This window comes from Siniperca chuatsi, linkage group LG10 (assembly GCF_020085105.1).
Source record: "Siniperca chuatsi isolate FFG_IHB_CAS linkage group LG10, ASM2008510v1, whole genome shotgun sequence".
Lineage (NCBI taxonomy): Eukaryota > Metazoa > Chordata > Actinopteri > Centrarchiformes > Sinipercidae > Siniperca > Siniperca chuatsi.
Window position 1 is genome coordinate 5,160,751 of NC_058051.1, and position 12,264 is coordinate 5,173,014.

General features: G+C 39.2%; 1 protein-coding gene across 2 annotated transcripts; it reads right to left on the reverse strand.

Moving 5' to 3' along the window:
• Positions 1–3: 3 nt before the first annotated feature.
• LOC122883560 lies at positions 4–12,232 on the reverse strand. Of its 2 annotated transcripts, none has more exons than XM_044212420.1 (11): positions 11,372–12,232; positions 8,810–8,936; positions 8,161–8,307; positions 7,729–7,815; positions 5,689–5,776; positions 5,460–5,596; positions 5,215–5,361; positions 2,641–2,727; positions 2,355–2,430; positions 2,158–2,234; positions 4–545 (listed from the first exon to the last, which is right to left on the reverse strand). In XM_044212420.1, the coding sequence occupies exons 1-11, from the start codon at positions 11,464–11,466 to the stop codon at positions 414–416; spliced, it is 1,200 nt and encodes a 399-aa protein (XP_044068355.1). In that variant the 5' UTR covers positions 11,467–12,232; the 3' UTR covers positions 4–413. The 2 variants fall into 2 exon arrangements, with proteins under 2 accessions (XP_044068355.1, XP_044068353.1); XM_044212418.1 differs by having other exon boundaries at positions 2,641–2,730.
• Between the last annotated feature and the right edge of the window lie 32 nt (positions 12,233–12,264).

Sequence of the window (12,264 nt, forward strand, 5' to 3'; positions counted from 1 at the left end):
CTAGAGTTTTTAAACAGTTTATTGTGTGAAAGTCAAACATTATGTATTTTATGGTAAAGACATGAAAGCTAAATATGTACAGTGTCTTCAGTTCTATTTTCTTTAGTAACCTTTACAGTTCTACATTCTCTACATTTAACATTTCTTCAGCTGTGGTCTGGCCTTAAACGAGGTCATGACCTTGTTTCTGTCCGTCCCCACGTGAAAGATAACTAGTATCTTCTCAGTCCCTCAGAGTGACAAAATTACCCAAATATATCAAAATTAGGGTGAGAACATTTCAGAACGTCTTCACTGCTGTATCTCCATTTTGTGGCACAATTAGACATAAAAGTAATATGTACATGCTATCTACACGTTATTTTAGATTGATAATTACAGTGAATTTTCAAGCTTTTCCAAATTCTGATGAGTCAGCTGCGTCCATTGATGTGACACTGGTCGGCTGTTATCATCGGTTCCTGGGACTCCTTCCTGCTCCTCTGCAGCTTTGGCATGATTGGAGGTCCAGCGTGGCTCACAGTACCGTGGCTGCTTCTGTCTGGCTGCAGATCAAAGAGAAAATCTTGTTGACGCAAAGTTGCTTCACATTTAAGGTATTAGACACATGAATATTTCTTGCAAAGACAAACTTTATAACTACTAAGTATTTTTTCCTGAATCAAGAAAACTATGACTGACTTTAAAGGGGCTATAAGTTAGAACTGTTTGTCCCATGTCCCAATGACCATAACATGATGTATTTCATATAGAACCCCATGGATTTTCAAAATAATGTGTGCTGCCAGCTGCATTTTCACGAGTATGTGGTTGATCTCAAACAAGTTAATACAAGTTGATTTTCATACCAAACTAAAACCAGTGGCTGTCCACGAGCTGGGAAAATTACACTCAGAACTGTAAAACACTGCAGCAAACATTAGAAAATGGTCAGCAGTAATAGAAAGATATGTAGTAAATGGGCTGAAACACTGGTTCTTAGCCTGGAGGTCTTACTCTTAAATATTAAACCTGCATTAACAGATTTTCTTTTGGGCCACTTGGGGCAGCAGAAACTAACTGTATACACAACATTGGCATACTGTCACCTTTTCAGTTGTACTGAATAACTTATTAGTAAACAATTGTTAATTGACACATCCTGCAGATATGGAGCAACATTAGTATTTATCTGGAGTGATACAAACTCCTGCAGGAAATATCTGGTTCTTTAGCTGCTAAATGCTCCACTAGATCACCAGCTAGTCTCTAATTTTGTCTGTCGTAGTGTACAGTAGGTTTATAGAGCGTTTTCACTGAAAACAGCTGCCTGCTACGTTTGGAAACAGCACTGATGAGAGCGATGAGACTGAATCAAATAGTAAAGTTGTGGGCCAGAGAACCAAAGTAATGCTCTGACAGACACTGAAACACTCTGTAAAGTAAAGGGAAACTGCGGATTATAATTCTCTGTGGGTTTGGCACTATGAGCAACTCCTTTCATATTACACGTAGTCATTTGATGCACCATTGATACGAAAAATATGAATTAATATGAATTTATTTCCTGTGAAACGCTAGATAGTTTTACTTTCTCTGACCTCTAAAAACTAGTCAAATGGAAGAATCTGAGAAGGCAAAATCACAAAATCAAAATCTGGTTGACCTGCTCACAGCAAATAACCCATTGGTACTGCATGTCGATGTGATCGCAGCTCATAGACATACCACTGGGCTAAAACATGCAAAACACCAGTATGGTCCTTTAAATTATATTACAGCACTTCCTCCTATGGCTGATAAAGTTGATATCACTAAAGTGATACATGACTTTGTTCCTTAAGATTGACAGGCAAGTATTGTTTTTTAATTGTAAACTGGGCTTTAGGTAGGTTTTATGCTCACTGTGAATTGAGAAAAGAGAGTTGATTAATAATAAAAATCTTTAAGCTGCATTAATCAATATTTTGTAATTTAACAATGAATCAAATGTGCTATGTAAAAGGTGTTACTTGTAGTGACAAAACCACAAAGAATTCACCAACTCTGCAGTTCCCCTCAGCTCTACTTAGCTTTTTAGTCTCTTTTAGCTCATTGTTTTATGGCCCATACATTATTCTGGACCATTTTCTTAACCGTTTTATATTCCTTTAAAGATGTCAGACAGCACAGTCTAACCTGTTGTAATTGAAAGATCCAGTTCCGATAATCCTCCAGACAGGTACAAAAGACCTGCAGGGGCTCCACCAGCTCACCTAAAACACATCAGTGATTATATGAAATGGCATACAGTATACTGCACTTAGTGTTGCTGTAATCCAATGCTACATTTAGCTAAAAAAAAAGTATTGATGTCACATGTTTGTACAGCGTACCTATCAGCTCAAACTCCAGCCGTCCAGGCAAGGCTGACCTCTCCACTGCTTTGATGCTGTGTCGGGGCAACCTGCCCTGTTAGAGATGACGAAAACAAAATTCAATAAATTGTGCAGGAATTTTCACTTCCATAAAATTATACCATGATTGTAAAAGAAGAACCTGGTGTGAGTTACAAAATGTTCCACCCATGCTATGTGTCATGCATCAACATGGGGACACAGGACACGTAGTTATGCCACAGTGGTTAAGGAGGTATTATTATAGATTATAGAGTCATTTTACCTCAAAACTTATATTCAGCCGGTTGTTGTCAACTGACAGTAGCAGGACATCTTGAGGGAAAAGAAGCATCAGTCTTTCTTGGAGTCCCTGCTAGAACAAAGCAAACACTGTCACTGTTGCTGTTGTGTTTGCTGTCAAATACAGAGCATACCACTGACAAAATACTGTCACTGTTAAAATACTGACACTTGAAATAATGTTCTCTATAATATCGTATGGATACTTATAAGACGGTGTAGTCCCTCATTCGTCCAGGAGTGTTCTATCGTAGAAAAAGTTTCAATCGTAGTCATCTGGACACTGTTTCACAATTGAAAATGACTTCCGGATGGCAGTCGAAACGTCTTGATTCTGAAAACAGTGTCCAGATGACTACGACTGAAACCTTTTCTACTATGGAAACTTATGACATTTACCATATTCACATGTACCACAAGTAGCATTTTAATGGATCAATCAATCAATCAAGGTTTATTTCTATAGCACCTTCCAACAACCAAAGCTGAACCAAAGTGCTGTACAACATTAAAAATAATAATGATAATAACAAATAATAATAAAAGTACAAATAGGTCAGCAGAGCACATTACAACATTAAGATAAAGAGAAGTGTCACAGGGCCACTAAGTGTTAAAAGCTATTCTAAATAAGTGGGTTTTAAGTTTGGCTTTGAACAAAGGCAGGTCAGTGATGGAACATAAGTCAATGGGCAGAGAGTTCCAGAGTTTCGGACCGGCCACTGCAAAAGAACGGTCGCCCCACTCTTTGCACCGGGACCGGGGGACCTCCAGCAGATGTTGCCCAGCAGATCATAGAGCTCTGCCGGGCCGGTGAGTGCTCAAAATCTCACACAAATAGGAAGGTGCGAGGCCATTGACTGCGTTAAAAACAAATGTCAAAATTTTAAAATGAATTCTGAACTGGACAGGGAGCCAGTGCAGGGAGTATAGGACAGGTGTCATGTGCTCGTGTTTCCGACTGTTAGTGAGCAGGCGGGCCGCAGCATTTTGCACAAGCTGCAAACGGTGAAGACTGGCTTGGTTAACTCCCACATAGAGCGCATTACAGTAGTCTGTGCGGGAACTAACAAAAGCATGTCTCATGTTCCTAGATATCAGCCCTAAACTTGGTGAGTACAATGTTATCATAACTGACAGAAAAGATGGCCAAATGACTAAAATAAGACCCAAGTTGGAATACACCTGAATTATCATTTAATATAAATAAATAATTTCCATGTTAATTTGAGATCATTTCGGTTAAATAAATGAGACCACTGAGAGCAATGGCAGCCTCTGTGGCCACACTGTGTGCCAGCAGGTCGAATTTGACATGAAACCTGACTTGATAAATAAGAATGTTTCATGGCACAAAAGGGGTGCACACTGGAGCAAACAGTGCCATCTGTTTATTCACTTCAGAAAAGCTATTAAGATGCAATCTCTTTGCAACAGATGAGAACTGGCCCTAAATGGGAAACGTGGTCTTCATTTTCAGATAAAGAAGACGTGTTCTCATAAACAAAGATATGTCTTACGTATAGTTTTCTGGAGCCTGGCAGGTGTCAGAAGTAAATTTGTTTTTATGCTGATAAATCAATAATTCTTGCTAACAAATAATTTAATCCGTGCCAATTACTAAATTTTGTTACTTGGGTCAGTTAGGGAGTAGCAGTGTTAGCGGCAGGCTAGCAGCTGTGTTTTGGGATCCATTTGTTCTTTTTAATAATGTTGTTTTGCATTCATTCCATTTGTCCCTGTCCTCTCCATACACTTTTTTTTTTTTACATCGGTGATTACAGTGGACATTGTTTCAGCAATACTGTCCAACTTTGGCTGATGTCAGTTAGCTGCACATATACCACTGTGTAGTCTAATGTAGAGCAAAGTAAACAGTGAAAGTTGCCAGGCCATGGACAATCCAATCTAAATGAACCGCTTGGATTTAATGCAGTTTTGTTTGGATTTTGGACAGATAAATATGGATATACCTCAGACTTTAGTCTGTCAAACAACATTTTGTTATCTTAGTCATAATTACTTCATTCGTGTGCATGGATGAAGTCATTTCGAAGCATGAATGACTAAATTGTGCACACAAATGACTAATTCTTTAATTCTGTTTTGTCCCCATGACACCTCCATCATTGCCTCATATAAGAGGTTTATTTTGTGATTTCACCAAAACAAGCTTGTTTTGGTGAAATCATGAGGAAACTGTTTATCCTATTGTTTCACTAGAAGACAACCATTCCATGATCTCTACATATGAGTTGTCCAGCTGTCTCCCTAAATAACTGTTTTGTCAACTTAACGTAGAAATATTTCCTCATGATCACAGACTAATTTTTTTTGTGATTCCAGGAAACAAATCTTTTAAAGATTTTCGTTCGATCGTGATGAGAATATAAAAGATACAAAAAGAAGCACACACAAGTCATCTCTGGTCTTTTATCGGTGAGTGCATGGCAAAGACTGACGTGCTTTAATTCAAAATGTCAACCTACTAAAGAATTGATAGTATAATGCAGATAACTTGCAGATTATAAATACAGTGTGAGAGAGTATTTATTACCTGTCTCTGTGTGTTGATGATATGGACGATAGATATGTATCCCAGCTGACCCATGTGCTGTATTGGCGAGCCCTCCCACTGCCATATCGGAGCTTGTAGTAAGTACTTTTTCAGTTCTTCTCTTTTCCATTGCTCATCACAGGGTAACTAGGGAAGAAATGCTATATGTGATCAATTTATTAATTACAACTTAGCCAGACAGCTTTTTCATGTACAGTTGTAACCAGATGTAAAGCAGTCATTACAAGACAGGAGAGCACGCAGTGGGAGGGACTCATGGGTTGTGTGATTGACTTGTATCTTCTGTCTTCTATGTGTTGCATCCATTTCTGTAACTCTGCAGCACTGGCACATATGAAGACCTTGGAGTCCACCATTGGACCTGGATGAAAGACGGAACAACATAAATCACGCTCAGTACTTTACACTGGGTTACCATGTCTCAGTGGAACTTGGTAATTTCCACTGACTCACTGCTGATCTCAAACACGTGTGGTGAATGTGACGTGTCAGGGTCCAGGGAGACGGCTTGCAAGGAAAGTCCAGAAAGGGGAAGGATGCCCTGTGAGATAAGAGAAGACAAAGTTTAAGAAAAAGTAATGTCCGTCATTGTGCTTCAGGGTCCTCCAAAGAGAAAAATGGAAAATTAAAGGGACACTCAGCCTGTGAAAACAGCTGTATAATGTCTTCTGAGGCTCTGGAGGAGCTTTGTCAAGTCTGAGAAAATAACAATGACAATGACATCAGGATTATCTCTGCTTGGGTTTGAGATTTAAGATAACAATAAGATAACTGTCATAATTTCAAAACATAAATTAGGCTGCATACAGTTTCTTGAATATGAGAGCTATGTCAAGACTTAAAACTAATATTGTGACTATACATTATATTTGTCAGGAAATTCATATTTTCCTCTCAAGTGTTCTGAATATCAAGCTTAGAAATGTTCTACAGCAGTGATTTTTTCTTGAAAAGATGTTTTTTTTAATGAACCTGAGGAATACAATATGAAACATCTTTGCTTCATAAAAATAATCTCATATTTAAAGCTCGTGTAGGTAATGTATTTCAGAAGCATTTTTTGTGATATTTGTTCAAATTCTCTTTACATCCCGACAGCAATCACTAAATCAAATGCTCTGGGGGGAAGAACAGAAAAACATAGGGTATCTGTGGCTGTTGCAGGCCTGTAATAAGCTCATGGCCTACCTGCCTGTAGGCCTGCCTACCTGTGCGCACTCTGCCCATGCGCATGAAAATGTGTATTGGGGGAGTGGCGTTGGAGGGAGGCCTGAAGGGAGGGGTGGGATTTTTTCAGTTGGATAATTTCAAAATCTAGCTGTATCTTGCTAGTTTCTTTAGCGTTACCTACCCTAACTTTAAATAAAGAATCATTTCTAGAGACTTAAAGCTGCATTCATTGATTTGTTTGGCCACTTGGGGGCAGCAGAACAAGCTGTAAAAAAAAAAAACACACTGACATATCAACATATCATCCCCTTAGAAACACTGTTATAGCTAATGTGTTAGCCAATAGCCATTTACACATCCAGCAGATACAAAGCAACATTAGCATTAATTTTTAAAGAGTTTCTGTCTACCTGACGAATGGAAGTCCAATATTCACTCTCCTTTTAATTCAATTTTATGACTTCAGCAACTCCTGAGAAAAATATCTTGTAACACTTTATTTGGATAGTCCGTCTACAGAGTTTGCAGAGTATTTGTAACATTTCAACTGTTTCACCTTGTCTGTAGATGTTTTACAGATTATAAATATGTGAGTATATGTGACAATTCATGAACATACCATAACCAAGATGTTTTTTGTGCCTAAACCTAACCAAACCTAGAAAGCGGTTTTATTTGTGAAACAGTTGAATTATTGAATCTCAACTAATAAGCAGTTGAAATGTTACAAATACTCGATAAGCTATATGTAGGCGGACTATCCAAATGAAGTGTAACCAAATATCTGTCTCTTTAGCTGCTAAATGTTCCACTATGTTCACCAGCTAGTCACATACTGTTTTCTTTGGTGCTGGGCAGGTAACTTACCGTGGGTATATCAAAGATTCTTCACTGAAAACAGCTGCCTGTTGCTGCTGCAAATGAAGTTAATGAGAGCTCTGTAGACATAATAAGCTCTGTGCAGCTGAGGGAAACTGCAGCGTTGGGTAATAATTCTGTGGGGTTTTGTCACTATGATGACACCTTTCACATTACACATAGTCATTTGATCTGTTGTTAACATAAAAATATTGATTAGTGCAGCGTTAATATGTGATTTAAGTGTGGCCAGCAACTTACAAAAAATCCCTCAGCTGTGCAAGAATGAATTAACTTCAGCTTTTGTTTAATATGTTTTTGTGTCCTGTGTTCATGTTCAGGACTTCTATTTTCTGAGAACTAGTGTAGGGTTTTCTGTTAACTTGTCTATAATGTATCTTCTCATAACCACTATTTGACATTTCTTTGCAAGTGTCTTTTTAACCTAAAATGCACAAAGAATACCTCATAAATGAAGTCTTGTCGAGACTGGTCCAGGGAGAGGATCAGCAGGTGGAAAGAGAACAACACCAGGAAGTGTTCACTGGTCTCCTGTGGGGACAAACAAAAATAAGTGACAAAGTTTTAACACCAAACAAGCAGACATAATGCAGCAATGACTCCATGATATAAGGATCTGTTGGCTTTTAAATTCATAGTGTTCAGTCCTCAAACCGTTTGATCAGAGGCTCCATCATCTGTTTGTTTATGCCTTTTTATGTTCACAACAATAAAACTGACCTGTTATACTATTTATCACTAAAAGATGTCGCTTGTCAGACAGAGGTTTGTGTTTGTGTTAAGTTTGTGTTTTAGAATAAGCCCCTTTAGGATGATGTATTGATGGAGCCACACCTCGTAACTCCCAGCTGATTCCCAGGTGCAGTGCTATGTTACCTGTGTGTAGCTGTTGTAGAGAGATATGAGGGAGGAATGGATGATCTCTCCATACATGTGGGCAGGTTGGCCCTCCCAGTCCCTGATTGGCTGCTGAGAGTAAATCCTGTGGTGCAACTCATCTTTGCTCTTGCCCCACAGCACCACCTACAGACACAAAACTGGATCAGCCCATATCTATTGATTATAACTTGCAAATTAAAATATTTTGTAGCTTTTCTAGTGGGTGGATGTTGATTTTGTTAGATTTGTACATTTAGACAATTTACCATTCAAGTGGAAAGAAGTGTGAAAACTCAAGTTTGTGTGGCAGTGTTTCCTCCCTCCTTTATTTCCTATAAAGTTTGAATCACACCAAAGAGGGAACGCAGAATCTCTCACTTTTGTCATGGAAATTCCTACAGTGTGTATACAGAGTGTGTCTGGCCTCAACACAAATAACAGCACAGAGTGGAAACTGTTGATATTCATATGAGGCACATCTTGCCACACTCTGCTTGAGTGCTAAAAAGTGTTTAAGTGTTTGCTCGAAGTGAGCCACACACTATGTTCTTACTGTGAAAAGTGCATGATGAAGTTGTCTGTTGCTTGTGTCTTTATCACTGCCCTACACAACACACAGACACACACACATCACACAAATAGTGACCTCCTGTTCCAGACGTCTTATTGAAGGGTAGGGTGGTGGTGGTGGTGGTGGTGGTGGCGGCTGCTGCTGCTCATCTCTGCTGGTCCTTACTGAGAGCTGAAGCCTGGTTTCTCCCAGACTCCACACCCTGAATAAACACACACATTTCATCTGACAGCATTTTCACATAGCAGAAGTCAATGCTGAGGACACAGTGGCTCAGTAGCTAGCTTCGTGGCCTCATTGTAGCACAGATGTGGGTTCAGTTTCTTGTCCCTTCTGTGCAGTGTGAATGCTAAAGTGCATATTCTGTTTGGTTCTTTCCTGCTGTCCAAAGACACGCCAGTCAGGCAGACTGGAGACTCTAAACAGCCCTGGTGAGCCTAAAAGAAAATAGATATTGAAGATCAATGGGACATATCACAATTTAAATGATTTCTCTTGACCCCCCTGCAGCCCAGCACCAGCCAGACATAATCAGATTAGACAGATATAATCAGATAGACCCACCTGCTGGCCCTTTACCACCATATTTTGTAGCCTTTATCCATTACAAACATAAGCTTTGTCTCAATTTCATACATTAGTATGTACCACATACAAATTCTAAGCAGGTTCGGAATGTGAACTGAAGTGAATGTACACAGAAAAAGTGACAAAATTAAGTATAGTCAAAACAGTCAGTATGCATGGAAAAAATGGTTGATTTTTGAGTATGATGTTGATGAAACTATTGTCCCACAATGCAATGCACAAAGGAAGCAGGGGAGCTTCTCACAAGAGATGATATACAGATAGATGATATACCTGTAATTATAATGTTAACAAAATTTGAACGGGAAGCCAATAAGATCCTACCGCTGCCATATTCTTAAGAAACTAAATATATTAAGGTTTGATTATGTCATTCTATTTGCTAATATCAAACCCATCCATAAATGCCTGAAGAAGTAGGCTCCTAAGGTGCTCAGTGACATGGTGGTACCTCTCAGGGTTTCTGGCTCAGTATCGCTGGAAAACTGTTAGGTGCCCTTTGGTAAATCCTCCTTTAGACGAATGTTGTTCTTTTTTTTGGGAGATCAATATGTGGAACTCCTTACAGAACTCAAAATGGATCATAAGTAGGATCATTTTAAACTGAACTTGAAACAGCTTTTAAAGAGGTAGAGGTAGACATGAATGAGCTGGTGCTTGTCATTGAGTTTTATGGTAATTGTATTGTTTTGTATGGATTTTCTTGTTAAGTTTTGTGTATTCTTTATAAAGGCCCATCTATGGACTTGCACTGCAAACTAGCTTAGGCTATAAATGCTGTGGTATGTCACAATGGTCCATGCTCTCTCTCTCTGTCTCTCTCTCTCTCTATATATATATACATATTTAAAAATAAACATCAAATAAATGAAATAAAGAAAAAATAAACATTAAAGCATGTGTGGAAGGTTCAAGGAGGAGCATTAAATTTACATTTATTTAACAGCCCCATTCCAAATTCACTGTTTGAATGATGTGGATCAGCGCACTTATTGCATAATTTCCTGTAAGCACGAGTGCATTCATTTCTTGTAAACAAAGTCAAAATCAGTACACTATGACAATTAGTAAATACTACTTTATACTTTAAACAACTGCGATGCATGGAATTTGGACACAGCTATGGATTTATGTGTACATTTGTATCTGAGCACACACCACACACATCTGATTCAGTGTAAATCTATTTGTGAGTGTGCATCTTTTTAACACACATCTTTGTCTGTGTTGTAAAATACAAAGATGAGTGTCCTGTGACCATAAGTACAGTAGTAATCATTAAACAGCCACACATAAGGACTGGTAGCTACTGTTAGGATTAGCCTCTGCTAATCCCTCAACCTTAGAACGAGTGGGGATTTGTCCCGCCCTGACTCTGTATTAAACCCCGCCATGCTTTAGCCATTGTCTTATAGTAATCTGCAAATCACATCAGTGCAGCATCACCGAGTTCCCAAGTTCATGTTTGGTAAATAGGAGCCAATTAGTTCTCCTGCCTTGTTGTTCTGCTGGGTGCTGATGGGTGGAAATCATATGGATGTAATCTGTTGTTCTGCAGGTGTTATCATCATGGTTAAAGGGTTCATATTTGAACCTTTCTTCGCTACATTACCTAGAAGTTTTCTGCATAAAAGCACATCCTGTTACTCTGTGAAAACAAGCATATGATATGTACATCCTAGAAATGGTATCATTGAATATGCTCCAAAACATGATGCATGACATGCCAAAGAAAACCACAAATGTTGAAAGAGAAGCTGCTAAAGAGCTCTTTTCACTTCACTGTCACCGCTTCCTCCTCCAGAACTCTCAATACACAAAACCACATTTAAACAAACCTAAAAGGTACTCTCTCTAAAGCTGTAAAGAGAAGCACAATAAAGAGTACTTAATTCACATTTAAGATGAGGCAATGCTGGTATCCCTGTAGCTCTTATTTCTGCTTTAATATTTTGTTCCAGGATCCAAGTACAGTCATAATTGTGTAAATTCCCCACCACTACTTTTCTATTTTTAGCTTTAAACTGTGAACTTGTATACTTATCTTACCCTAAATTCTCTCCAGAGATTTCCAGGAGCTCGATCTCATCAGGGCCCACCTCGTCCACTCCAGTATGCCTCTGGGTCACACTGCAGCATCCCATGATGGACGAAAAGTCTGTCCCTCTCTGCCTTGTCTCAGCTCCTAGTCCACACACTGAGTACCATCTGCCCAGACAATCATCCCCACAGTGTGTGTGTGCCACACTAAAACCAAAGAGATAACATAAAAACGGGGGCTGGTTGGGTCCAAAAGAGGATATTGTGCGCTAGAGAAGGGGAGGGAGGGGGGGGTGGCTGCTGAGCTCTAGTTCCCCCTTTGTTTAGTTTATATTTCCATAGAGAACAAAAGGTGTTAAAGTTTCTGAAGAGGAATTGAAGATAAAAGTGGCAAAAGTTTTTTATCGAGTAGCAGCGTAGTTGTTCCTTCCTTCCTGTCAGCTGGCTGTCTGCAGAGAACTGAGCAGCTTCCTCAGTTTGGTTGTTTTACACTCTGAACTCACACTGGAAACCTGCTGACCAGCCTCCTTGTTGAGAAGCATGTGGATGAAGCAAGCATCCTGTTGGGAAAGATGGGATCCTGTCTGCCTGTGTTTACATGCATAGAGCCTGAATATGGATGGACAAGTGAGATAATTATGAGTTGTGAAACGGAGAGGTGAAGGGCTGCAGTCAAAACAACAAGCCACAACAACTGCAGCGTGGAGCCTTGTGTGAGCTTCCTGGTTAGAATTACAGTAAAATGGTGGGAGGGTTTGTACACAATCATGCCTGAATGTTTCTGGCTTTCCACAGGGCATGAGCTGTTCTCTTGTTTCTGTGAAGTGACGCAACTCGATGTAAGATGACTTCCGGATATATTTGCCACAGTTGTCTGCATCTACCATTATTGTAAGAAAAAA

Excerpts from the sequence above, each read along its gene's own strand:
- LOC122883560 (XM_044212418.1), bottom strand. The coding sequence starts at position 11,466 with ATGGGATGCTGCAGTGTGACCCAGAGGCATACTGGAGTGGACGAGGTG. Across the intron at positions 8,937-11,371 it reads ATCTCTGGAGAGAATTTAGG|GGTGTGGAGTCTGGGAGAAA; the intron begins GTAAGATAAGTA and ends GTGTTTATTCAG. Across the intron at positions 546-2,157 it reads GGATCTTTCAATTACAACAG|CCAGACAGAAGCAGCCACGG; the intron begins GTTAGACTGTGC and ends TTTGATCTGCAG.